This window comes from Emydura macquarii, unplaced genomic scaffold (assembly GCF_026122565.2).
Source record: "Emydura macquarii macquarii isolate MOO-44397 ecotype Brisbane River unplaced genomic scaffold, CSIRO-AGI_Emac_v2 contig_2417, whole genome shotgun sequence".
Lineage (NCBI taxonomy): Eukaryota > Metazoa > Chordata > Testudines > Chelidae > Emydura > Emydura macquarii.
The window spans coordinates 902720-926370 of record NW_027132554.1 but is presented as its reverse complement, the minus strand read 5'-3'; the positions used below and the strand labels follow the sequence as shown (position 1 = coordinate 926370).

The window sequence follows — 23651 nt, the reverse complement described above, 5'->3', positions numbered from 1 at the left end:
TGTCATTCATCCACCCCCACAAAAAGATGAACGCTGTGTCAAGGGGAAGGCATTTCCCGTCGGCTCAGCGTGGTGGGGATGCTGCGCTACGTCAAAGTGAGGACGTCGACAGGAGATGTGCGAGCGACGCAGAGTCGCTTGCGCATCTCAGCGGCAGTGTGGACCAAGCCGCCCACTGGTGTAGTAAATCCACCTCCTTGAAAAGTGATAGCTGGGTCAACAGCAGACTTCTTCCATCCACCAACCAAGCGCTGTCTTCACGCGGGGCAGGGGCTAGGTCGGTTAACGCGGGGGTGTGATTTTTCACACCCGTGAGTGACTTAGCCCCCTTGACCTAACTTTTGAGGGTGGAGCTGAAGGGTGACAGGCAGCTCCCACCCGAGAGCGAGCCTGGTTACAGACCACGCAGGAACCTGCAATTAAGTGGGCAAGGAGGCACGGGGTACTGCACCCTCCTGTGCCGCCCGGCACCTTTACAGGGGGCGCAACCAACCCACCCTCCGGCCCCCGCAGAGCGGGTCAGCCCCGCGAGCCCAGCGGCCCCAGGGTCCCACGCCAGGAGACGGAGCGAGGCCGCCGCCGCTGTGACCTCCCCCCCCGCACGGCGCTCAGTGCCACGGGGCCGAGGCAGGGCAGCCGGGCGTATCGCTCCTCCCTCCCCGGCGCCTCGCTGGGGGCGACCCCAGCCCCGCGGAGCTGCAGCCAGCAGCGGCTCTGTTGCTTTAAGAGCGGCTCGGCGCGTCCCCCCGCCCCCGGCCGGAAGGGGGATGTGATGCAAAAAAAAAAAAAAAAAAAAAACCACCGTGGAAAGTTTGGAGGAGCGCGAGCGCCGGGCCGGGCCGGGCCGGGGGACCCCCGCTTTGCGCCGCGCTGCACGGTAAGAGGGGCCCGGGGCCCCGTCCCAGCCCGGGCTCGCTGCCTTGCCCCGCCAGGCGCCCTCGGCACCTTTGCAAAAGCTCGGCTGGGCGAGCCTTCGGGAGGCGCGTTTCCTTGGCGCCGGAGTCAGACCCGGAGTCGGATCCGGAGCTCCTCCAGCGCGCCGCGGTGCTGCCAATCCTGCCCCTGGCGGGGCCGGCCGGGCGCGGCGCGGGGCTAGCGTGGGACTCGCCTGCGGCTCTCCCACTCCAGCCCGGCCGGCAGAGGGCAAGCGGCCAAGGGAAGGGACTAGCCGGGAGCCCGCCCTCCCCCGGGACGCTTCCCGGAGCTCGGGAAGCTGCATCCTCCGCTTGGATCGGTGTCAGCCCCGCTGGGCGGGCTCGGAGCGCGCCGCCCTGCGCACGGGCAGGGGCCCGGCCGGTGCCCGCTTAGCCCGAGTCTGGCTGGGACGGGCGGTGCGATTCCCAGTCCCCGCCCCGGCTGCGGAGCCCGGCGGGGGGGTGGGTTCCGCCCGCGGGCCGGGCTGGGTTTGTGCCCTGATTCCTGAGCACGTGGCGTGCGCTCTGCCTTGGCGCGCAGCGGGAGACGCTGTTGGCTGTAGCAGGAGCGGGTGAACACCCGGCGGTGTCCCCAGCTCTGGCTACTCTGGGCCGTGTCTGCACCACCAAGTGACTGGGCCTAGCTTGCATGGGCCAAGGGTCGGCGCTGCTGTGACATAGTCACTCCTGGCTTCTCTGGTTGGCACTGCCCGGCCTCACCAGGAGCGCTCGTGTCCCCGGCGTCGTCCGTCCGTGTGGGCCCGTAGCAGCCCGTGTAAGCGTTGCCGTGTCTGCGCCGATGCGGCGTCCGCCTGACGATGTTGACCTGGGATTCAGTGAGCCCCAGGGAGGCGTCCTTATAAATCAGCACAGAGAGGCGCTTACCTCGGGAGCCACATTTAAGTGAAGACTCTTCCATATAGGGTGACCGACCGTCCCGCAGCTGGATCCTTTGTCCCGCGTCTTGCAATGACTACGCGTTGTCCCACAAAACATGGAGTCAGGGGGCTGCTCCGTGTCGGGTTTGGGGTGGATTGGGGGGGCTCAGGGCTGGCTGGCAGGCGAGCGTGGGGGAATGGAAGGGACGGGGCTGGCCACAGGCCAGGGTTGTTTACCTTGTTAGCAAGCGAGCTGTATCGATAGCTAGCAGCTAACTACTGAATGCAGAATTTAGTTAAATGTGTTGTTTTAACTGTCTGCAGCTTCCCGAAAGAGGCTATTTTGGTACAGGGTTAAATTAGTGCCCTTGGTTACATGAAAGGGATTGATTTATTTTAATTTTGCCGTGTCCCGTGATGTCCCGCAAGTGAGATCATGCTGTCCTGAAACTGGACTCACATCAGTTGGTCACCCTGTTTCCACAGCTAAGTCGACACAAGGCAGCTTACGTCGACCTAGCTATGTCGTGTGTCAGGCCTTGGACTCTGCTTTGAAATGTTATATTGATTTTGTGTGTGAGAAGGAGACTCTGCACTGCAGGATTAATAGCATATGAATTAGTCTAATTGAGGGCTTGTCTACACTTACCTCCGAGATTCGGCGGCAGTCGACCGGAGTTACACAAGCTATGCAAAAAACTTGCGTAACTCCCGTCGATTTCTCTGCTTCTCTTCTGCACGCCATCTTCACTGCGCCACTTGCAGGGGTGGTCTTAATACGTCGATTTCTGGATCGACTGAGCAGGTCTTCACTGACCGCTCAGTTGATCCAGAGAAGTCGATCTGACGGCGGCGACTTTACCGCCGTCAGTGTAGACATAGCCTCAGTCAGACTAATGTAAAGGTCTCTGAATTTCAGAGACTTTAAGGCTGTCTCCCTGACATCAATTCTGGGTAAAATAGTGACAGCTCATAGGAGTTTTATAAAGAGCTAAAAGATTAAATGCCAGTCAGCATGGTTTCATATAATACAAGTCTTGTGAAACAAACCTGATATCGTTCTTTGACATGATTATGTCTGGTTAATAACGGTTACTGAGTCGATGTAGTGTGTATTCGGACTAAAGTAAGGCTTTTGGCTTCAAACTGACTCCATTCTGATTACAAAATAGCACTGTACAAAATCAATGTGGCGCGTGTTAAATGGATGAAAATCTAACTAACTGATAGATCTCTTCACATCCAAATCCCAGGAATGCTGCTTCACCCTCATTAGTTTTGAAACTCTATCAGAGAGTGTGGGGGGGGGAGGGGGGAAGAGGGGAGGGGAGCAAAATTACATGGATGGTGCGTGTTTGGCAGGACAAGCTAGTTCTAGGCTGTCAGGTGTTTTGGGGTGGCAGAACCAGGACTGGAAGAGAGTGGGAGGGAAGGGGAGGGTTTGGAATCGGGAAATGGAGAAAAAGGAAAGCTCTGCTCATCCCCTGCTCCCCTGGATTCTAGTGTTCCCTCCCCCTTTGTTTTCCTTCATCCTGACACCCCATTCCTCACGCTCCTGGATCTCTTTACCTTCCATCCCCTCTCCTGAATCCTACACATTCACCCCTAATTGGCCTCGTGGATCCCAATGCTCCCTCCTTGCTCTCTCGGATCCTGACAGCCCCACTCACCAGATCCCCCGTCTTCAGGAGATCATGTTACAGCACTGTAGCACTAAGTACCCACTCCTGGAGCCCCACCATATCTGTGTGGTCTTGTGATGGGGTCTAACACCCATCACCTGCAAAGCATGGGAAAGACCCCAATGAGTTATCTTCTAGGGTCTGTAAGGAGAAGTGTGCGAGGGGCAGAAGGGCAGTTTAGGTGGCCCTTAGATTCCCAGCAGGGAAAAGCCTGGGGATCAGTCCCCTCTGTGTTGGTACAGCACCCAGCACAACAGGACTCGGACCACCATGGGGACCTTGGGTGCTACCAGAATATAAACCTTTAATGATCCTAATTAGCAGCCTGCAAAGAATTGTCTGTGGCAGCTTCTGTGTATGAGAGTCACCAGAGACCATGGAAATGGCCCCAGGTCAAAGCCAGGGGTTGCAAAAAAGCAAGATATTGGGATAGTCAATCACAGGCCCACATATTCCTCAGCAAGCTCCACCTAAAATCTCCAGCAAGGCCCCTGAATTCTCTGACATCCTGCTGTAGGAGGCTGGAGATTTTGTGGCAGTGCCATTAATTAATTAGAAATCTCCGTGTTCTCATTTAAATATGAAAGTAAATGGTACGCCCAGTGCAGCAGTGGCAGTGTTAGTCACTTTGCCGTTATGTTTCAGTTACTTGATTATGAGGTGAATGGAGCAGTTTCAGGCTTTCCTTGCAGACTTGGTAAAGCGGCACCATCTATATGGGAGATCGTCTCGCCGTATTTTTAAGGGTTTCTTCACCACCACAAGAGTGAGAAACTAGAGCTGGTTGGAATTTTAGTTCAAAACTTTTTGTTTTTGTTTTTTTAACAAAAAAGGCTTTTTTTTCTAAACTGAAAACTTCCACCAGAAGCTTTTGCTTATTAAAAACTTTCCAGTTTTTTGTTGATACTCAATTTCAAATTTTCATTTTTGTGGGTCTGTCTTCCCCTTTCCCTCCCGGTTTTTTCCCTGTATTCTTTTCACCACTGAAAGAATGATGATCAAAGTTTGGGTTTTTCTTTCATTTTTTCTTTCTTGTTTCCATAGAGAATTAGGGTTGGGAGGGACCTCGGGAAGTCATCTAGTTCAACCCCCTGCTCAAAGCAGGCTCAACCATCAGTTAGTGTATTGATCATGTGTGTCCATACTTGGCTGCTTGTGTCAGTGCAATGTGTACTCCCCAGGAGTGCTTGTGTCGATGCACAATGCAGTGCACCGCCGGCAGGTATGTCAGTGTGCGACTCACCATCATACAGTGCGCGCTGTCTTTTGGGAAATTTTCACAGTTCATGGTGGGGCAGAAATGAGTCATGCAAGGGTGAGTAGGAGCATGGGGTCAAGTTCCGTTCATGCAACTTTCTCCATTCCATAATGCCATCCATATCCCACACTTTTCACTTCCGTGGTTTTTTTTAATCCCGCAAACGCACACAGCGCATGTTGCTGCCTGCCATCTCTGACAGAAGCATGGAGCCCACAGATCTCTGCACTATTGTGTTGAACGTTGCAAACACAGGATGAACCATCCTTCGGTATTTGCAGAGCCTCAGCAATGGGGGGTGCGACTGTTCGTTTGAGGGCAGTTTGCTGAAGGACATAAGAGAAAATCAATGCCTGGTTGTTGGGGGCATTTGCGGGGTAGCTGCAGATGGTGGAATGCTGTTTCTGGGCCCAGAATGGGCCCAAAAATGAGCACTGCGTGGTGGGATCACATAATGACAAGCCGCGGCTGCAGAACCTTCTAATGCGAAAGGCCACGCTGCTGAATCTGTGTGCCGAGGTCACCCCGACCCTCAAAACCAGAATGAGAGCTAAACTGACAGTGGAGCAAAGAGTTGTGATCATGCTGTGGAAACTTGCAACACCAGATTGCTACTGATCGTGGGCAATCATTTGGGAGTTGGAAAATCCACAGTGGGGACAGTTGTCATGCTAGCGCGTAGGGCCATTAATCATCTCCTGCAACGCAGGACTGTGACTGGGCAGTGTGCATGACGTCGTGGATAGTTTTGCAGCAGTGGGGTTCCCGAACTGTGTTGGGACGATAGATGGTGCACTCATCCTTATTGTGCCATCAGCCCACCTTGCCACTGAGTACATCAGTAGAAAGGACTGCTTTTCTATGGTTATGCAAGTGTTGGTGGATCACCGGGTACACTTCCCTGATGTCAGTGCGGGCTGGTCAGAGAAGGTGCATGATACTTGCATCTCTGAGAACGCGGGTCTTTTCAGAAAGCTGCAAGTAGGGACGTCCTTTTTCAACTGGGGGGTTCCCACTGGCGATATTGAAATGCCAATAGCCTACCCTCTGCTCCCCTGGTTGAGGTAGCCGGACGCTGGCCACCTTGGCACCACCAACCCAGCAAGTGCAGAATGACAGTTGAATGTGGTTTGGTAGATTGAAGAGGCGCTGGCATTGTTTACTCACAAGTTCGGCGATAAAAACATCCCAGTGGTGATAGCTGCCTGCTGTGTCTTGCAGAACATCTGTGAAGCAAAGGGAATGGGAATGGTAGGGGGGGAGGAAGCTGATGATATGGAGTTCTGCATGGGCTACAAAGGGAAGCGAACTTGTGATTGTTAGACGTGTAAGTCAACAAGAGTCTGCTGCATTTGTTTGTTGCCTGAGAAGCCCCTTTATTACCTGGTGTATCTCCCTCTTCTTTTCCTGCTGGGACCCCTGGTCCTTTCTCCTGTCCACTCTTCCCTTCTCAAAGCTGTCTGACATATTCACCTTCCAGGCCTCTTTTTCACTGTTCGAAGCAGCCCTGGCTTGCAGGATCTCACTGAACCTGTCCTCCCTTGTCTTCTTTTTTGTTTTTTCTCTTTCTCCTCCTCGGGTCAGGCATTCCTCGGGGTGGAAGGGCACCCCTCAAAGCCTCATGGCAACCACAACAGCTGAAGAAAAGCCTGTGTAAGCTCTAACGTTTGTCTCTCTCACCAGCAGAAGTTGGTCCAATGAACGGCATCACCTCACCCACCTTCTCTGGCAGGTAGAACAGACAGATGTGGCCTTGGATTTACAGTCACGATGGAAAGCGAAAGAGAAGTTTCAGAACTCTCTTTCCTCGTTCCTATAAAAGCATCAGACATGCTTGTTGACACTTCTGCTTTGGAGCACCTCTGCCCAGCACCGCTGTCCGTGGTGAGCGTGGCCCACAGAGGTGAAGGCAGAGGGAAATGAGGAGGCAGTTGTTCAGTTGCATGCCACAATAACATTTCAGCTCCTGCTTTCCTGGGAACGAGTCCTGGGCAATGGCACTGAGCACTGGTGCTATTTTACCAGGGGTGGTGATGATTTCAGCTGATAGTCTTAGGAGTGAGATGACAAAGGCACAGAGAGCACAGCTGCTGCTGTCATGCCACAGCTGCCTGGGCCACCAGCTAGCCTGTTTACAGCAATGGTGCCTGCGGAAGACATCGCAGAGAGATATGAGAAAGCGTCCTACCATGGAGGAAGAAATAAGGCAGCCCTCCCTAGAAACCTTCGGGAGCGGATGGCAGCGTGCCTCCATGAAAGTTTCATCAAGCTCTCTCAGGAGGAGACAAAGGACATTCCTGTGTACATAAACTGCTCCCCACCTAGACCAACACGGGAATGGAAAGCAGATCACCCCACCTCTGTTTGTTGTACTTCAACTTCGCGTGCAAATAAAACGATGGAGAGTCCATACTTGTGTCCTGCTAACTTGGGGTTGGGCTGGGCGCCACCTTTACTGTTAAACGTGTAAGGAAAAATGCATGCATGTGTTCCCCCACGATTCCTTCCCCTTTGTTGGGCTCATCCGTACTCGGCTGGTGGGACTGATAGACTGGTGGAGTCTTGCTTGTGGCATGACTGGACCTACCCCCACTTCCTCCTTACTGTTCATGGCCAGGTTTTGTGTCTTGGGCTCCTCGGAGGTATCCGTGGTGGTCTGCAGGGTACTGCAGGGGTCTTTGCCAAATATGGCATACAGCTTGTTGTAAGAGGTAGGTCTGTGGCAGTACCAGATTGATTGTTGGCTTCCCTGGCCTTGCGGTATGCGTAGTGCAGTTCCTTCGCTTTCATGTGTCAGACCGCTTCACCTGCATGCCCTGTGCCATCTTTTCATCGATGTCCCCATTTCTACGGCCGGTTGGTAACTGTGTCCGCACAGCCTCTTCTCCCCACAGATCCAGGAGATCCAATATTTCCTGTGCGCACCAGGAGGACGTGCATCTGGTGCATGGAGTTGGCATGGTTGGCTGGGCAGTTGCGCACAGCAAGGGAGAGCTGCTAGGTGTGCTTGGCACGCTGGGCAATCAAGAAAAGGCATTTCAAAAATACGCAGGCGTTTTAAAGGGGGGCAAGGCTTCCAGTCTGCTCAACCCCTGGGCAATGGAGTTCACAGTTGTGGCTAGAGTGGTCATTGTCGGGCATTGTGGGACAGCTGCTGGAGGGACGTTAGAGTCGACATAGATCACTCGATATCTGTGCTTGCACTGTGTCTGTTTCAGTAGGTTGACCATGGCTCCATGCTGTTGGGGCAGCTGGTTTTACTGTGTTGCCATAAAGGGGCGCTTACATTGGCCAGAGACCAATTTGCGTGTAGACACAAGCACAAAGAGCTTGATACAAGGCAACTTCCGTTGACCTAATCTTTTCGTATAGACCAGGCCTCAGCGCCGTCAGTTGTGCCTGCAGGTACGAGGGGAAACCAGGCTGTGGCTGCATTAAAATCAGGCCTGGCAACTGTAAGATCCATGGCAGCGGGATCCCTGTGTCCCCTTTGCTCTCCACAGCAGTGAGCTCAGCAAGCCGCAGTAGCCGAACCTAGGGAGAGAAGCCACAGTTATGGACGGAAATTGCCCAGGCAATATTTACTTTCTCTGACCTTTCTGTGCCTCTCAGGGAATGGTCACATATAAGGGCCATGGGAACTTTCAGCTTTGCGTGTGCATAGGTATGTTACCTATTCAGGTAGCTCCATAGCCCCATCTTCATAGTATCTGGACACCTCCCAAGTATTTAAAGGCTGAAATGGTAATAAAAACCACTCTATTCCTTCCCAGCCTGTTGGAGAATCAACTTGAGTAGGTTTCTTTTGTGTGTGTGTGTGTGTGTGAGAGAGAGAGAGAGAGAGATGAGTTGGCATGTTGTGTGTTTATGTGCATGCAGGTATAAGAGTGTTATTGGTCTGGGTGTGCGAAGGAGTTTGCTGTTGGGTCTCTGTGTGTAGGGGGTTAGAGGTGTGTGGTAGTGATATGTGTGTGTCTGGCTTGTGTGGGTGAGAGGGAGTTTGTTCTGTGAAGGGGTCGGTTGTTGGCCTGTGTGTGAGAATGTTTCATTGGGGTGTTTTTTTGTGTGTGTGAGTGAGTGCTCGGTTGTGTGTGCGTGGTGCATGTCGATTGTTTGGTGTGTGTGTTTTTGTGGAGGGTGTGTGTGTGTCTGTGGGTTTGTTGTTGATGGGCACATGTATGTTACTTGTGTGCGGATGAAAGAAAGGGGGTCGTTGGTCCCTGGGTGTGGGGGGGTTGCTGGAGAGGGCTGGTGTTGCTGGGAGGGGGTTGGTATTGGTGGCAGTTGCAGTTAATGTCAGCAGGTGTTTTGGGGGGTTGTTTGCATGTGAAGTTGTTGCAAAGACCTTCCCCCGCCCCCGTGGCGAAGCGAAGCTGCACTGCTGAGAGTTGCAGGATGAGGCGAGGTCTCAGCCCTGGGGGCAGTGGATGCTGTAGTCTAGGGCTGGGTCCTGGGGAACGGCTGCCTCCCGCACTCCCCATCCTCCCCTACTGGGTGACTGGCTCCAGGCTCCCGTGGTGCGCAGCTGCGGGGGGCTGTTGTGGTCATGGCGAGAGGTGTGATCTCTCAGGGAGCCGGCGCCGATCCCATGGGGGCTTTGGATGTCAGCCCAGAGAATGTGAACTTGGATCTGTTCGGTGAGAAGCCGGTGCAGAGAGCCGAGCAACAAGGTGATGTGCTCCGGGCAACCTGCCATGCTGGGCCAACAGGCTGCTGCTGGTTCCAGCTGGAGCTTTCTGAGGCGTGGGGGTTCACTGCGAGCTATCAGGAGCTGCAGGAATTGAGCCTGGAGGCCCCAATGCCATGGGGCAGGTCTGTGCCAGTGGGATGGGACACACTCTCTGGACTGGTCCCAGCTGGCCGTGGCCGGGTTTTGGCACTCTGGCCAAACCAGTGGCAGTGCAGGCTGCGGGCTGACGGCTCTCTCAGGACAGCTGCACTCGATAATAGAGCGCGGGACAGCCGGGCCAAGTTCTTCCCAGTCTTTCCCGCCAGCCGGCACCGCAGCTTCGCTTGGCTCAGGCATAGGCCCGGGCCCTTCATGCAGGTGCCGTGACACTGAAGGTTCAGTGTCTGAGTCTCAGTCCCCGAAGCAGTGTGCTGGCCTCGCCTGGCCCATTTGTTTACACTGACGTGTGCTAAGGGTTTTCCTGAACTGCTCTTTCAGCTGGTGTTGCAAGCGCTTCCCGTCTCCCAACCAGCTAGACGATTATCGGCGTTTCCTCCAGTTTATCTGCTCAAGGACTGATTTTAAAAAGCAGTCGAGCGCTTCAGGCCTTTTTGCCCTTCATTTCTTGCATAGTCCGTTTGGCCAGCTCTGTGCTCTGTAGAGCTGGGCTGGCTGAGCTGCTCGAGGCAGAAGGCTGGGGGATGGTCCCTGTGTTCAGAGATGCTCCTCCTGGCCTCCCCTGTGAGCTTGGGTCTAGGCTGGCCTTTGCCGTGGTACGTGAGCAGCTGTCCTTACTGCGGGCTGGATGCTTTGCTTTCAGGAATTGGGCAGGCAGTTTCTGCTATTAGGACCAGGAAATTAGCCAAGAGGAGAGAGTTTGCAGGAAATTTGTTCCTTCATTACAGTTTGCTCAGCTGGGAAGTTTCAGTGGCAGAACTGCTTTGTCACGGAGAGCCACAAGTCTCCTTTATGGCAGCATTCCTGGGGCTGCTTTCATCTCAAAGGATGTTCACAGTTGTACGGCCAGAGGGGAACATAGTTATCATCTAGTCAGCCTCCTACACCACACAGGCCAGTCAATTCTGCCCAGGGACTCCTGCATCCCAACCCAACAAATCTGGGTTGAACTAGAGCAGAGGTTCTTCGATTGAGACACCCAGTCTCAATTTAAAGACTCGAAATGCGGGAGAATCCACCTGGTTAGCTTGACCCAGGATCAGAGAGACAAGGCGGGTGAGGTCATATCTTTTACTGGACCACCTTCTGTTGGTGAGAGAGACGAGCTTTCCAGTTGGACAGAGCTCTTCTTCAGCTTTGTGTAAGCGGGACAGCGTGTCTCTCTCACCAACAAGAAATTGGTCCAATAAAAGAGATTCCCTCACCCAGTTTGGTCCCGGGATATCGGAGAGACACCCCGGCTACTCCAACACTGCACACGGCAGTGAATGGATCCAGTGGTCATTGTTCACCGTTTGTTCTTATTTCCAGTCTGAGCTTTGCTGACTTGGCGTTTCACACTTGTTACTTGTATGAGGCCAACTGAAAACAGGTCTTGAGAGCTGTGAATACCCCCAGCGGACGAAGCAGGTTGTAAGCAGCACCCGATTGAGCCTCGGGAAATGGGGTCCGTGCTTGGAGCCCCGCTCGCTTGGGCCGAGCAGTCAGTCGTGTTAACTTGTTTTTTCTCTAGTATTTACAAATATTGTGTTGCGTTTTGAAGGATTTTCTTTAGAATCTCCTGCATACAAGTGCCTTTATAGAGGGCCGGATTGTGCCGTTCAGGAGCTGGGATGCATTGCTGGGAGCCGATTGATGCAGTCACCCACCTCTGCTCGCTGGAACGTAGGGGAAGCAGAAAGGAAGGAGCAGTCCCTGTGATCCTGTGCAGGGGATGCAGTTCTGCCTGGCCCAGACTCAGGTTTGAGCAGGGGAAGAAAGTTCCCTGCCACAGTGCATGTGCCAAAAAGCCAGGCACATCCTGCTGCAGAAAGAGGAATGGGTAGCAAGGTTTGTGATCCAGCAGCGTGCGCTCTTGCACAGTGGACCTACTCACATTTCCCGAAAGCTTTCACTAGCAATGCAGAGAGCCGAGACCCTGACTAGCGTGGATCGGGCATAGTGAATAGCCCGGGAATGCTGGACATTTCAGTGTTTCACAATGGATTTAATTCCAGAGGAAGCCAAGGATTTCGTCGTCGTCTCTTCCCCCCAATACCAATACCATGGCAAAGGTGACTGTTCCAGAGAGCTCAGTCAGTCCTTGTGAGGAGCTGATGGGCTGCACTGCTGTTGTTCCCAGTTCCTCCTCTGCATCTGGATCTCGCTAGAGACAGCACCTCTCCCCCCTGCAGCAATGTAGCTGGCTGGGGTACTGCTTGTGGGATGGGTAGTGAAGTGAGATGCTGCCACACGTTGAGAGCCACGGAGATTGGAGTCTGGGAAAGGGAGAGACAGTCATAGACAGCAACAACATCTGCCTCATTCCCTGCCTCCATGTCAGCGCAGCTGACTCCAGCTCTGGCTGATATCCTGCCTGCAGCTCTGCAAGTTTGTTCTTACACAGTTTCCACATCACTTCTAAAACGATGACGTTTGCACAGAAACCAGAGCCCTTGAAAACTGTACACAACCATAATATGAAGATCCAGCCAGGTACTGGCAAGCTGTCCTGCTGTCTGGGATTCTGTGGGAGGAGAAATGGCTCTTAGTTGTGTAACCCCATAGGGGAGAAGAGCAGTTGGGGTTTAACAAAACCACTGAAAATTATGCAGGCCACCAAATTCCACAAAGACAGCTCTGCCTTCCTAGGAGCTTCCTTTAACAAGCTGATTTCTCAGGCTAATTGCTTGCAGATGAGATCATGGTGTGTTTTGCAGAAAAAGAATCTACACTTTGGCTGGTGAGCCAGAAAGATTTAATATACAAATCACATGCCTGATGTCCTCGTGTTTGCAGTGTTGTGGTAGCCGTGTGGGTCCCAGGATATTAGAGAGACAAGGTGGGTGAGGGAATATTTTTTATTGGACCAACTTCTGTTGGTGAAAGAGACAAGCTTTTGAGCTACGCAGAGCTCTTCCTCAGATCTGGGACAGGTTCTCAGGGTGTCACAGCTAAATAAAAGGTGGAACAAATTGGTCAGCATAAGTAGTTAGCACATCTTCTAGGAGACCACTCAAGATCTAGCAAAGTTGTGAATTTAAGCTCCCAGGCTCGTCTTTTGAAAGTGTGCATGTTTCCTTTGAGGACAAAGACTGAGAGGTCAGATCTGGAGTGATCGTTTTGTGATCACTGGGTGATAAGATGTTTGTGTCTTTTATAATTTTTCTGTGTGAGCTCTTTCGAGAGCATAGTGATTGTCTGCCTTCACACTCATGGTTGTTGTTGGGACATTAGTGCACTGGATGAGGTACGCCCCATGTTGTGATAGGCAGGTATAGGACCCAGGGATCTTCAAAGGTGTGTTGTGTTGGGGGGGGCGTGTTGATCATGGTAGCTATGGAGATCTCTCTGTAGGTTTTGCATCTGTTCTGGCAGGGTCTGATGCTGCTTTGAGTTGATAGGTCGTGGCATGTCAGGTCAGGAGCCTGCTTCTGATGTTGAACTTGGAGAGGTTGGGGGATTGGTTGAAGGCCAGACAACTCTTTTCTGGAGTTGGGGACAGTTAATTTAGAATCAAGCAAAGTGTTCAGGAAATGTATATTATTCCTTCCCATGTTCATTAACATGCATTTGTCAGCAGTGAATTTCATCTGCCGCATTCTGTCCATTTACCTAACTTTGTCAGATCCCTCTGAAGTTTCTTAGAGTTTCTTCCAGTTTTCACTGACCCAAATCATAATTGCATGCAAAACATATATTAAAGGAACGTTATGAAGGTTGTAAAATTAGTAACGTGCCTGTGTTATAGAGGATGTCAGACTAGACAATCACAATGGTCCTTTCTGGCCTTGGAATCTGTGAATCTATGGAACTTAGGAATTGCCAGAATTAAAGTTGCCTGTGCAGCCTTAATTCAGCACCTGTGTGTGTATGCATCATAATACAGTCTTTAATGATGTGATCACATGCTATGTTCTCCACAGGACCCCAGCCTCATCCAATGCACACAATGGATAGCGCTCAGAGAATGAATTAGGGCTGTGCAGTGGATGAGGCTGTTGTCTGGAGAACCTTGCCTCACTCACTCCAGAAGTTGGAAGGTGTGTAGAGATCAAGAGAGGTGACTGGAGGAAGAAAAAGAATGGTCGTTATGGTTAAATGCTACTAGGAGACTATTTGCAACAGGCTTCCTGCATGATGGTGGAGAAGTGACTTTAACCCAAATGTTTGCAGGTGCCAGTTACGATTTTCTTTATTTTTTGAGTGCCAAACTTGGGACAAACGGGGCCTCGCGTTCAGAAATCAGGTAACTACAATTGAACTCAGAGATAGAGTTCTGGCTTCTCAGCTTCACTAGCAGCCAGGCAGCGGGATCTGGAGGAAGGCGCACGGGGTTGGCTCTCCCGATTAATGATGCACTCCTCGAGCTGGCGAGCGCCCTCGGGAGTACGCTGGCTTCAGTTCTGCCATGCTGCTTCGTTCCTGTGCAGGGATTTGAAAGGTTCTGTTCCCATCCAGTCCCGAATCCCCTGTTTATAATGGCGGTGAATGATAGGGCCTGGCAGGATAGGTTCAAGTTAGGCAGCGATACCAAGCGGTTAGGCCTTCTGGGCAGAAAGTCTATACTCCATTGTTCCTAAGGATGTGGACTGCGAATCAGCAAGCTTTGCTGTCCAAGTGTGGTTTTCTCACTTGGTCAGCCACGTCCAGTTTGTGAACCAGTTGCCCGAGGCCTTGTGTGAGGCGTTTCGGACGTCTGTCACAGAAAGCTGCTTGATTGCCGGAACGTCCCTGCAATCCACCCCTAACCTTGCAGACACTTCAGCCAGGCTAACGCCCTCGCAGTTACTATGAGAAGGGCTTCCTGGCTGCAAAACTCTGGAATTGCTTTGGATGTCCAGTAAGCCATTGAGGACTTGCTCTTTGACGGCCAGCCCTTGTTCTCCAACAAGAAAGATGACGCTTTGCATTCCTTGAAGGATTCCAGGGCTACTTCCAGAGGGGTAGCCGTGTGGTCTGTATGCAGCAAAAACAACCAGAGTCCTGTAGCACTTTAAAGACTAACACATTTAATTTCTGCAGGCATAAGCTTTCGTGGGCTATAACCCAGTTCGTCAGATGTAAGGAATAGAACTCAGATAGCGGGTCTATATATACATCCAAGGGTAAGGAACAGCAATGGGGAGGGTAGCTGTTAGCAAAGTCCATTCAGTTAGAGTAGATGAGGCCTATTCACAACCACTGATTAGAAGGTGAGAATGTGTGAACAGTGACAAATACTTCTTGTCATGAGAGAACCATGCTAAGTCCCTGTTCAGACCCAGTCTGATTGTGTCAAGTTTGCAGATCAGGTCCAGCTCTGCAGTTTCTCGCTGAAGTCTGTTTTTGAAGTTTTTTTGTAGAAGTATGGCAACTTTCAAGTCAGCTACAGAGTGTCCTGGGAGATTGAAGTGCTCTCCGACTGGTTTCTGGATGTTACCATATTTTATGTCTGAATTGTGTCCATTTATTCTTTTGCGCAGTGACAGTCCGGTTTGGCCAATGTACATGGCAGAGGGGCATTGCTGGCACATGATGGCGTATTACATTAGTAGATATGCAGGTGAATGAGCTCCTGAGGGTGTGGCTGGTGTGGTTAGGACCTGTGATGGTGTCACTAGAGTCGATGTGCGGGCAGAGCTGGCAACGGGGTTTGTTGCAGGGATAGGTTCCTGGGTTGGTGTTCGTGTTGTACGGTTGCTGGTGAGTATTTGCTTCCTGCCGTTCATGAAGATACACCACAATGGGGCTCAGCAACAGCAACAATGTTGCCTGGAGCGCTCCTTTGTGCAGCCCTTTTCCCCCAAAGCCTCAGGAAAGAGGGATAGATCTCATAAGAGGGAGCAATCGGGCTTGGGGTTTGGCCAGTCCACATACTCTCCCGGCACCTGCTAAGCGCCCATTTTGACTCCCTAGTCTAGAGCCCTGTTCCAGTTGTTGCTCCGCCCTCTTTGTCCCCCCCATTCCCTTTGGGGACAGGTTGGCCCATTTTTACAATGCTTGGGACTTGATTACCTCTGACAGCTGGGTCCTAGACACTGTCAGATCAGGCTACGCCATCCAGTTCGTCTCCACACCTCTTCCCCACTCTCGCTCCCCTTCGCTCTTCAGAGACCCCTCTCATGAGACACTGCTCATTGAGCAGGTCCGCTCTCTGCTGGCGTTGGGAGCGGTGGAAGAAATTCTGCTGAAACATTGGGGACACAGCTTCTACTCCCGGTACTTCCTGATACCGAAACCCACGGGCGGGATGAGACCCATTCTTCACCTTCGTGGCCTCAACCAATGCATCAAATATATGAGTTTCCATGTGGTCCCTTTATTCGCTATCCCCCTCATGCTGTTTTAGAATGACTGGTTCACTGCTCTGGACCTTCAGGATGCCTAAATTCATGTGATGGTTCTGTCGAGCCACAGGAAGTGTCTTTGTTTCTTTGTAGGACAATGCCACTTTCCATATGTGCATCTCTCATTTGGCCTCTCTTCTGCCCCCTGAGTTTTCACCAAATGCATGGCTGTGGTTATGGTCTATCTCAGGAGGAAAGGAATCCACGTTTTCCTGTACCCCGACTATTGGTTACTGAGCGGCAGCTCCAGAGATAAAGTGCTTGCCCACATTAACACCATGTGGCATTGCTTAACTGTTTGGGACTCATTTTAAACACTGGAAGGTCAACCTGGGCTCCAACTCAAAAAATCAAGTTCGTTGGGACCCTGTTAAATTCCATGAGGTCAACAGCCTTCCAACCGACCCATTGCTTCCAGGCAATTCAACAGCTCTGCCTCAGTCTGCAATCTCAGCCCTCCACGACCGTCTGGGTATGTCTGAGCCTGTTGGGACACACGTCCGTTTGTATGTATGTGGTCCTGTTAGCCAAGCTGCACCTTTGCGCTCTTCAAATGTGGCTCAGGATGGTCCACCACCCTACCCTACATTCCGTGGACAGATTGATTCGCCTTTCTCCACTCATCCTAGACTCCTTATGCTGGTGGGTGTCCCCATGAAACGTATGCCAGGGAGCCCCCTTCAGTCAGCCCTATCCAACCATGTCTGTGGTTACCGATGCTTTCCTTCTGGGCTGGGGAGTGCATCTAGACTTGCTGAAGGTGCAGGGCCTGGGGGGAACAGGAAGCCTCACTCCATATCAACATGCTAGAACTTCTGGCCATCCATGATGCTTATTGTGCCTGCCAGGACCATATCAGACGCTCAGTGGTTCACATGCTCGCCGACGATATCACCGCAGTGTATTATATGAACAAACAAGGGGGAGCACATTCCAGGTGATTCGGCCTAGAGGCAATCAACCTCTGGCAATTCTGCATCGAAAAAGATCTCACTCCTGTAGCAGTGCACAATCGTCTCGTGGCTCACCTCAGCTGGGTTTTCTCCCTGTGCTACAAGTCGTCCCTGAAAGAAAGTGTCCTCCAGGTCCTCTTCGCAACGTGGGGCAGCCGCACGATCGACCTGTTTGCAGTGAGGGAAAATAGGAAGTGTTATCTGTTCTGTTCTGTGCTCGGGGCCTCAGCCCGGCCTTCCTCTCCAACGCCTTCCTCTGCAGTCAGCTATTCTGTATGCCTTTTCCCCTAATCCGATCACTCCTCAGGTCATCCTCAAGCTCAAGGCAGATCGGATCAAGCTCATCTTCATTGCTCCTGTGTAGCCGAGACAGTGCCGGTTCTCAGACCTCCTTGCTCTGTCAGTTCAGCCTCTCGTACTGCTGCTGCTTCTTCATTCTGCACTCAGCTCCCTGCAGCTTCCGGCTGCTGCATGGCTGAATGAAGGGGATGAGCAGTGCTCGGTGGCTGTCAAACAAGTCCTACTCAACAGTGGGAAGTCGTGCACTAGGACGGCCTACTTAGTAAAGAGGAACTGGTTTTCAGTGTGATGCTTGGCCCGCTGGACCCAACCCACAGGGTCTTCCATTCAGGACATCTTGGAGGACCTATTGTATCTGCAGTTATTGGGCCTGGCGCTCAGTCACTGAGGGTGCATTTGGCAGCAATATCAGCGTTTCATCCCCCTATTCAGGGAAAATCAGTTTTTTCCAGTGCCATGGTGATGAGCTTTCTCAAAGGACTCCTCTGCCTACATCCTCTGGTCCAAGAGCTGGTTCCTTTCTGGGACCTAAACATGGTTCTGCCGGCTCTAATGGGCCCTCCATTCAAGCCCCTTGCATCCTGTTCACTGCCCCTCCTATCTCAGAAAACTGTGTTCCCGATGGCCATTATGTCCACAAGGGGGTGTGAGTTGCAGGCCCTGGTGGCGGGGTCTCCTTACACGTTGTTCTCCAAAGAGAAGATCATGCTTCGACCACGCCCAAAGATTTCATCCAAGGTGGTCTCTCAGTTTCTCTGAATCAGGCAGTGTATTTACCTGTATTTACCCCAGAGGAACAGTGCTTCCATACGTTGGATGTCAGGCGGTGTCTAGCCTTTTATCTGAACAGGACTCAACCATTTCGTGCTTTGCCTCGCCTGTTTGTATCATATGCGGACCGCATGAAGGGACAAGCCGTCTCTGCACAGAACGTCTCTACATGAATAACGTCTTCTATCAAGACTGCACACCAGATAGCTTCAGCTACATCTCCTCAGCAGACACAAGCCCTTTTGACGAGTGCACGAGCCATGTCAATAGGATTCCTCAGTGACATTTCCATATTGGACGTTTGCAGGTCGGCCATGCGGTCATCCATCCTTCCATTTATGGACCATCATGCTCTTACCGTATCTTCCAGAGTGGACACAGGCCTGCATCATGTCTTGAAGTACCATGGTTATAGTAAGTAACCGTTTCTTTTTCCATCAGTTTCCCGTCTGTAAAATGGGGATAATAATACTCGCCTAGCTTCCAGGAGACCCGTGAAGATAAATTCATTAATGTTTGTGAGACACTCGGTTACCACAGTGATAAGTGCCATAATAAAGCCCACAAAGAGATGAGTAATTCCATGTTGTGGCAGGGTTTGGCTGGTGAGCAGTAAATAAGGCCTGGGGCCTCATGAGTGGAAAAAGAATTATTGAATGTCTGCTTCATCTTCTGAGCAGCATCACTATCCATGCCGGTCTCACCCTATCCTGGCTTACTGATAATGTGTCATAGTTCTTTTTTAAGTGATCATTTCAATTACGTGTCCTTGCTCACTGGATCACCGTTTTTTAAGATGGCTAAAACATTTGGTGCATCTGGCGGATTTCAAGGAGAATGCATATTTTTGTTAGCAGCTCAGCCGTTTCGTGCCTGAGATGTTTCAGAACTCTTGGATGAAACCCAGCGAGGCTTGACGGCTTTTGCTTCTTAATAATATTGTTATTTAATCCTTATATTATGGTAGGGCCCAAAGGCTATAGACCTAGGAAGCCATGGTCCTTGTCCCAAAGCGTTTGCAAAGTATCAGTTTAAGCGTACAGCTTACTTTTTGCCTGAGGTCTCAAGTGCGGAGCTTTGTATGTCTGGCCCTTTCGGAACTAATGCTGCTACCCCACAGAACGTGCAAGCAAATAATTAAACTGGGTGGGGCTGCTTCCAGGATTTGGAAGTGTGGGCTTGTCCGCGCCTAAAGCAGCAAGTCTCGGGGAGGTTGTTTGGAAGGGCTCCCAGTGTGGATGACGCCTGCTTGACCTGATTTGACTTCCCTTCTTGGAGCTTGGGGGCTCTGCCCAAGCCGGGTTGCAGGAATGCAAAGCTCCAGTTGTTCTGCACGCAGAGCCTGAAATGGTGCTGCCAATCGTTTCAGCCAGCGAAGGGATTTCAATGAGAGAATGCAGCAATGTGATTGCACTGTGTCTGCAGGCCGCAGATTGGAGAGGCGGGGAAGGGGAGATCAGGGAGGGAGGGAGAGAGGGAGCGGCAGGCAAAGCAAACAGTTTTGTCTCTTCCCAAGGATCTCCCAGCTGGAATTTGAAAGGCAGCAGAATAGGGCGGAGCATCTTCCCCAACCAGATGGATTGATATGGGGAAAACAGCCAGTCCGCTCAAGTCTCTCTGGGAATAGCATATAAGGTGTGAAAATGCCGCACCCATCAGCACCAGAGGGCTGCTGAGGACGGAGGGCTGAGACAGAGGCGTAGCCCATACAGCACACTGAACTTGCAGCTGTTCCTTTTCCTTAGGAGAAGAATCTGCCACATTCTTGTTGGACATCTGGTTGGGAAGTGGACTTGGGGCTCAGAGAGGAGCCACGCCAGTGGCCATACCGGCCAAGTGCCATCATGCATCTGCATTATGGCTGCTCCATTTCATTAATGTTTTTATTTATATTTCTTTAATGGTGGCCAAACAGCTTAACAAGGATAGCTCTGCCAGAGGCCAAAGAATCCATGTGCCTCCTAGAAAGTACTTGTATGGCAAGTTTGCTCCAGGATCTGTCAGAACCAGTTTTACTGAGCTTGGTGCCATTTCCATTGCACCTAATACTAATGATCGCACCTGCATTTTTAGGTGTCTGCATCATGTGACAAGAGGGACAGGGCTTAGGATACACCCCTCATTTTAGTACCGCCCATCGCCTTGATTAGATGAGGCACTGCCTCGTGTGCTGGCTTTAGTGAATCCCGTTTTCAGGTGTGTATCTTTCTCCACTCGTTGTCTAGTGAGTCTAGGTGCCTCACTCAAGTTTTGTGAATCCCAGTGATTTTTCTAGGTGGCCAAAAGTCCGGTGTGTCAGCATTCAGTGTTACCCCATGCCTGCATTCCGTTGTGAATCTAGATTCAGAGATAGATAGATTCATTCATGGATTCCAAGAGCAGGAGTGACCATTGTGAGCATATAGTCTGACCTCTGGTAGAACACAGGCCATAGAACTTTCCCTAAATAATTCCTAGGAAAAACATTCAATCTTGATTCAAAAAGAGCCAGTGACGGAGAATCCCCCAAGAGTCTTGGCGAGTTGTTCCAGGGGTTAATTACTAATTTTAAAAGCTCTTTGATGTCAGGAAAGATGGGGAAACTTTTAAAAGAGGGGACCTGGTCTGGTTTCACAACCCTAGGAGAAGGAAGGGTAGGAGCCCTGAATTGGATAAACTTTGGGATGGACCCTCTCCAGTAGAGACCTGAGGAATAAAGTGGTGTATGAGATACAGTTGGGTCCAAGGGCTAACTCTGCCTTTATCTATGTGGGCCATCTGAGGGAGGTACAGGAAAACAAAATCCCAACTTAAGCCTTGTCTACACATGATTTTCATATCAGTTTAACTATGTCTGTCAGGTGTGAGATTTTTCTACCAAAGTAGTTACAGCAGTTCCTAGTGAGGACACAGTTATATTGGTATAAAGGTGCTTTATAAACCCATGTTAAATAAATGCTTAAACCCCACAGAGTTGCACCCATTTAACTAAATTGGCTTAAAAACATACCTTTAGTTAAACAGGTGCAGGTTTGTGTGCAGAGTCCAGTGTTATTTAACATCTTTATTAATTAATAGAGAGCATACTGATGAAATCAGGGGGAAGAGGGTGTTTGCAAATACTTTGGAGGAGAGAGCTAAAATTCAAAGGAATCTTGATTAATTGGAGAACTGGGCTATAACAAAATGAAATTCAACAAAGACAAAGTAAGATGGTGCACTTCGGGAAATAAAATCAAATGCCCAGATGCAGAATGGGAGCTAACTGGCTTGACAGCAGCACTGCTGAGAAGGATCTAGGAATTGTGGTGAATCACAACCTCAACATGAGTCAACCATGTGATGCTGTTGCAAAAAAAGCAGCTGCAATTTTAGGTTGCATTAACAGGCAGAGCAAGCAAGTCACGGGAGGTGATAGTACCACTCTGCTTGGCACTGGTTAGGCCTCAGCTGGACCGTATTGTGTCCGATTTTAGTCCCCAACGTCTAGAAAGGCTGTAGAGAAAATGGAAATGATCCAGAGGCGACTGACAAAGATGATCAAAGGGATGGAATGAAAGCCATGTGAGCAAAGATTGAAGGAACTGGATGCATTTAGTTTGGAGAAAGAGGAGGTTAAGGGGGGACATGATAGTGGTCTTCAAATACTTGAAAGGTTGCCATAAAAAAGATGGAGAAAAGTTGTTTTCTCTTGCCACAGAGGGCAGAACAAGAGACAAGGAGTTCAAACTACAGCGGAGCAGATGTAGATTAAATCTCAGGAAACATTTCCTAACTGTAAGAGTAGCAGGACAATGGAACAGACAGCCTGGGGAGATTGTGGAAGCTCCTTCACTGGAGGTTTTCAAAAGGAGGCTGGAGAGCCATCTGTCCTGGCTGGTTTAGACACAACAAATCCTGCATCTTGGCAGGGGGTTAGACTAGATGACCCTGGTGATCCCTTCTAACCCTGTGGTTCTATGATTCTGTGATTCAGAGCAAGCCTCAGGGACTCTAACAAACCTGTTGTGTGGGCAGTCAGCAGGACCAGTCTGCCTCTCTTTGCTAGTCTGGCTGGGACCTTGGATCCAAACAGAGGCAGATCATTGGTTCCTGGGGCAGAGTGGAGGTGCCTGGCCCAAGCTCCTGCAAAGTGTGTTTCAGCTATTGCTCAGGTAAACAGGGCTGGAAAACATGTTTGTAAAATACAAACCCTGACCCTGTATCACTGACATCTCCTTTGGCCTGGGACTCACCCTGATTGGTCCTGAATTTCAGCTACCACTCAGCCAGAGGGCATCGACCCATGCAAACTGTGGTCCCCACCTGTGCTGAGGATGAAAATTGTAGTATCTTTCGTGTCCTAGGGGAGAGCTGTAAGTTCTTATGGCAGTCCCTGGTGGGACAGGTGCACACATCCTGGCCACTGGTATGGAAGCACCTGCTTGTCAGAAGGGCCTGAGAACGTTCTGCCAGCCCTCACGTGGGCAACACAGGCTCAGGTGCAATTCAGTTGTGAGCCCTGGCGGAGGCCACCCCTGAAATGTTGGCCTATGTCTCCTCCTTGCTCTGCCCAAGCAGGAGGGGCCTGTAAAGTGATACCCTCCCGAACCGGCCCTATTTGTCTCCTGAGACCAAAGAGCCTGTACCCAGCAAAGTGTGACACAAACACGGCCACTGTCCCCCTCCTGCCAGTGGGGAAACTCACGCAGTGCACACCAGTGCCTTAAGCACTGGTCCTAGATGTTACTGGGAGCATGGTGGTTCTCCCAGACTTTCAGAGAAGGATGGTGACATGCAGAGGCTTGTGGCATTTCCAAAGGCAGTCTGCCTCCATGACCGGCACCTGGCTCTGCCAGGCTGCGGAGCCATTTCGTCTGAAAGCTTTGCTGGGATGGACTTTCTGCAATGCCTAGTCATTGCCTCAGCTGAAATTGGGGATTGCAACATCCCTGCCCCTGCAGCGGCTGGAGACCTCCCCGCTTAGCAAGAGCGATGACTGAAGTGCAGACACGGACAGAAGCCAGCCGAGGAGGCAGCTTTAACCCACAGGTCTCCATAACCAAGGACTTATTTACTCCTTAGCAAGCCGGACGGAAATTCTGTGGCAAGGTCCCTGCGTTTTGCAGTGCTCTGGTGGGGCAGAGGGGAAATTTGGAAATGCTGCACCAGCTTCAGTTAGATGCAAAAGCCGAGGGCTGTAATGAGTGAACTCCGATCCTGACTAACCCAATCAGTGCAGTAGCTATCATGCTGTTCATTGGGATTTCCAGTTTGCATGCATGTCTCCAGGTTTCCCATTTTCAGTGTGCCACTGAGTTTTGTTTGAACCCAGAACTGTGTCAGATGCCGCAAGGTATCGAGGGAAAGAGGGACAGTTCAAATCTCTTTCCCATCGTACAGAAAGGCTGTTTGGGCAGGATTCGACAATCCAGCCGGGATTCCCAAGAGCGGCGCCAGAGCCTCCACTTTCCCCGTTGTTTCCACCCCAGTGTCAGGAAAGAGAGCTGATGGGTTGCCCTGCTTGGATATGCTGCTTTCTGGATATTTGAAGGCTATGCTTCTTATCGGGGAGTTGCAGGAATGTCACAATTATTGTCCTCAGTCCTCAGTCCTCAGTCGGGTCTTTTTCCATCTCTAAGTCAGGGTCCCCAGTGCTGTGTTTTGGAGACTCCTCTGGCAGCTGCTGTCCCGAGGTTCTCATGATGGTGCTCTCCATTCACTCAGGGACAGAGCTACAGGCAGATTCAGTGTCTGTAGCCCCTTGTATTGGTCGCTCTTCG

General features: G+C 51.1%; 1 protein-coding gene across 3 annotated transcripts in view; it reads left to right on the top strand.

Annotated features, from left to right (window-relative positions):
- Window positions 1–333: 333 nt before the first annotated feature.
- LOC137161956 (discoidin domain-containing receptor 2-like) overlaps window positions 334–23651 on the top strand; it is a 91483-nt gene continuing 68165 nt past the window's right edge. For all 3 annotated transcript variants that reach the window (XM_067561448.1, XM_067561447.1, XM_067561449.1), the window contains exon 1: window positions 334–877. In XM_067561448.1, coding sequence (XP_067417549.1) covers window positions 773–877 — 105 coding nt within the window. In that variant the 5' untranslated portion in view covers window positions 334–772. The remainder of the gene's footprint in view (window positions 878–23651) is intronic.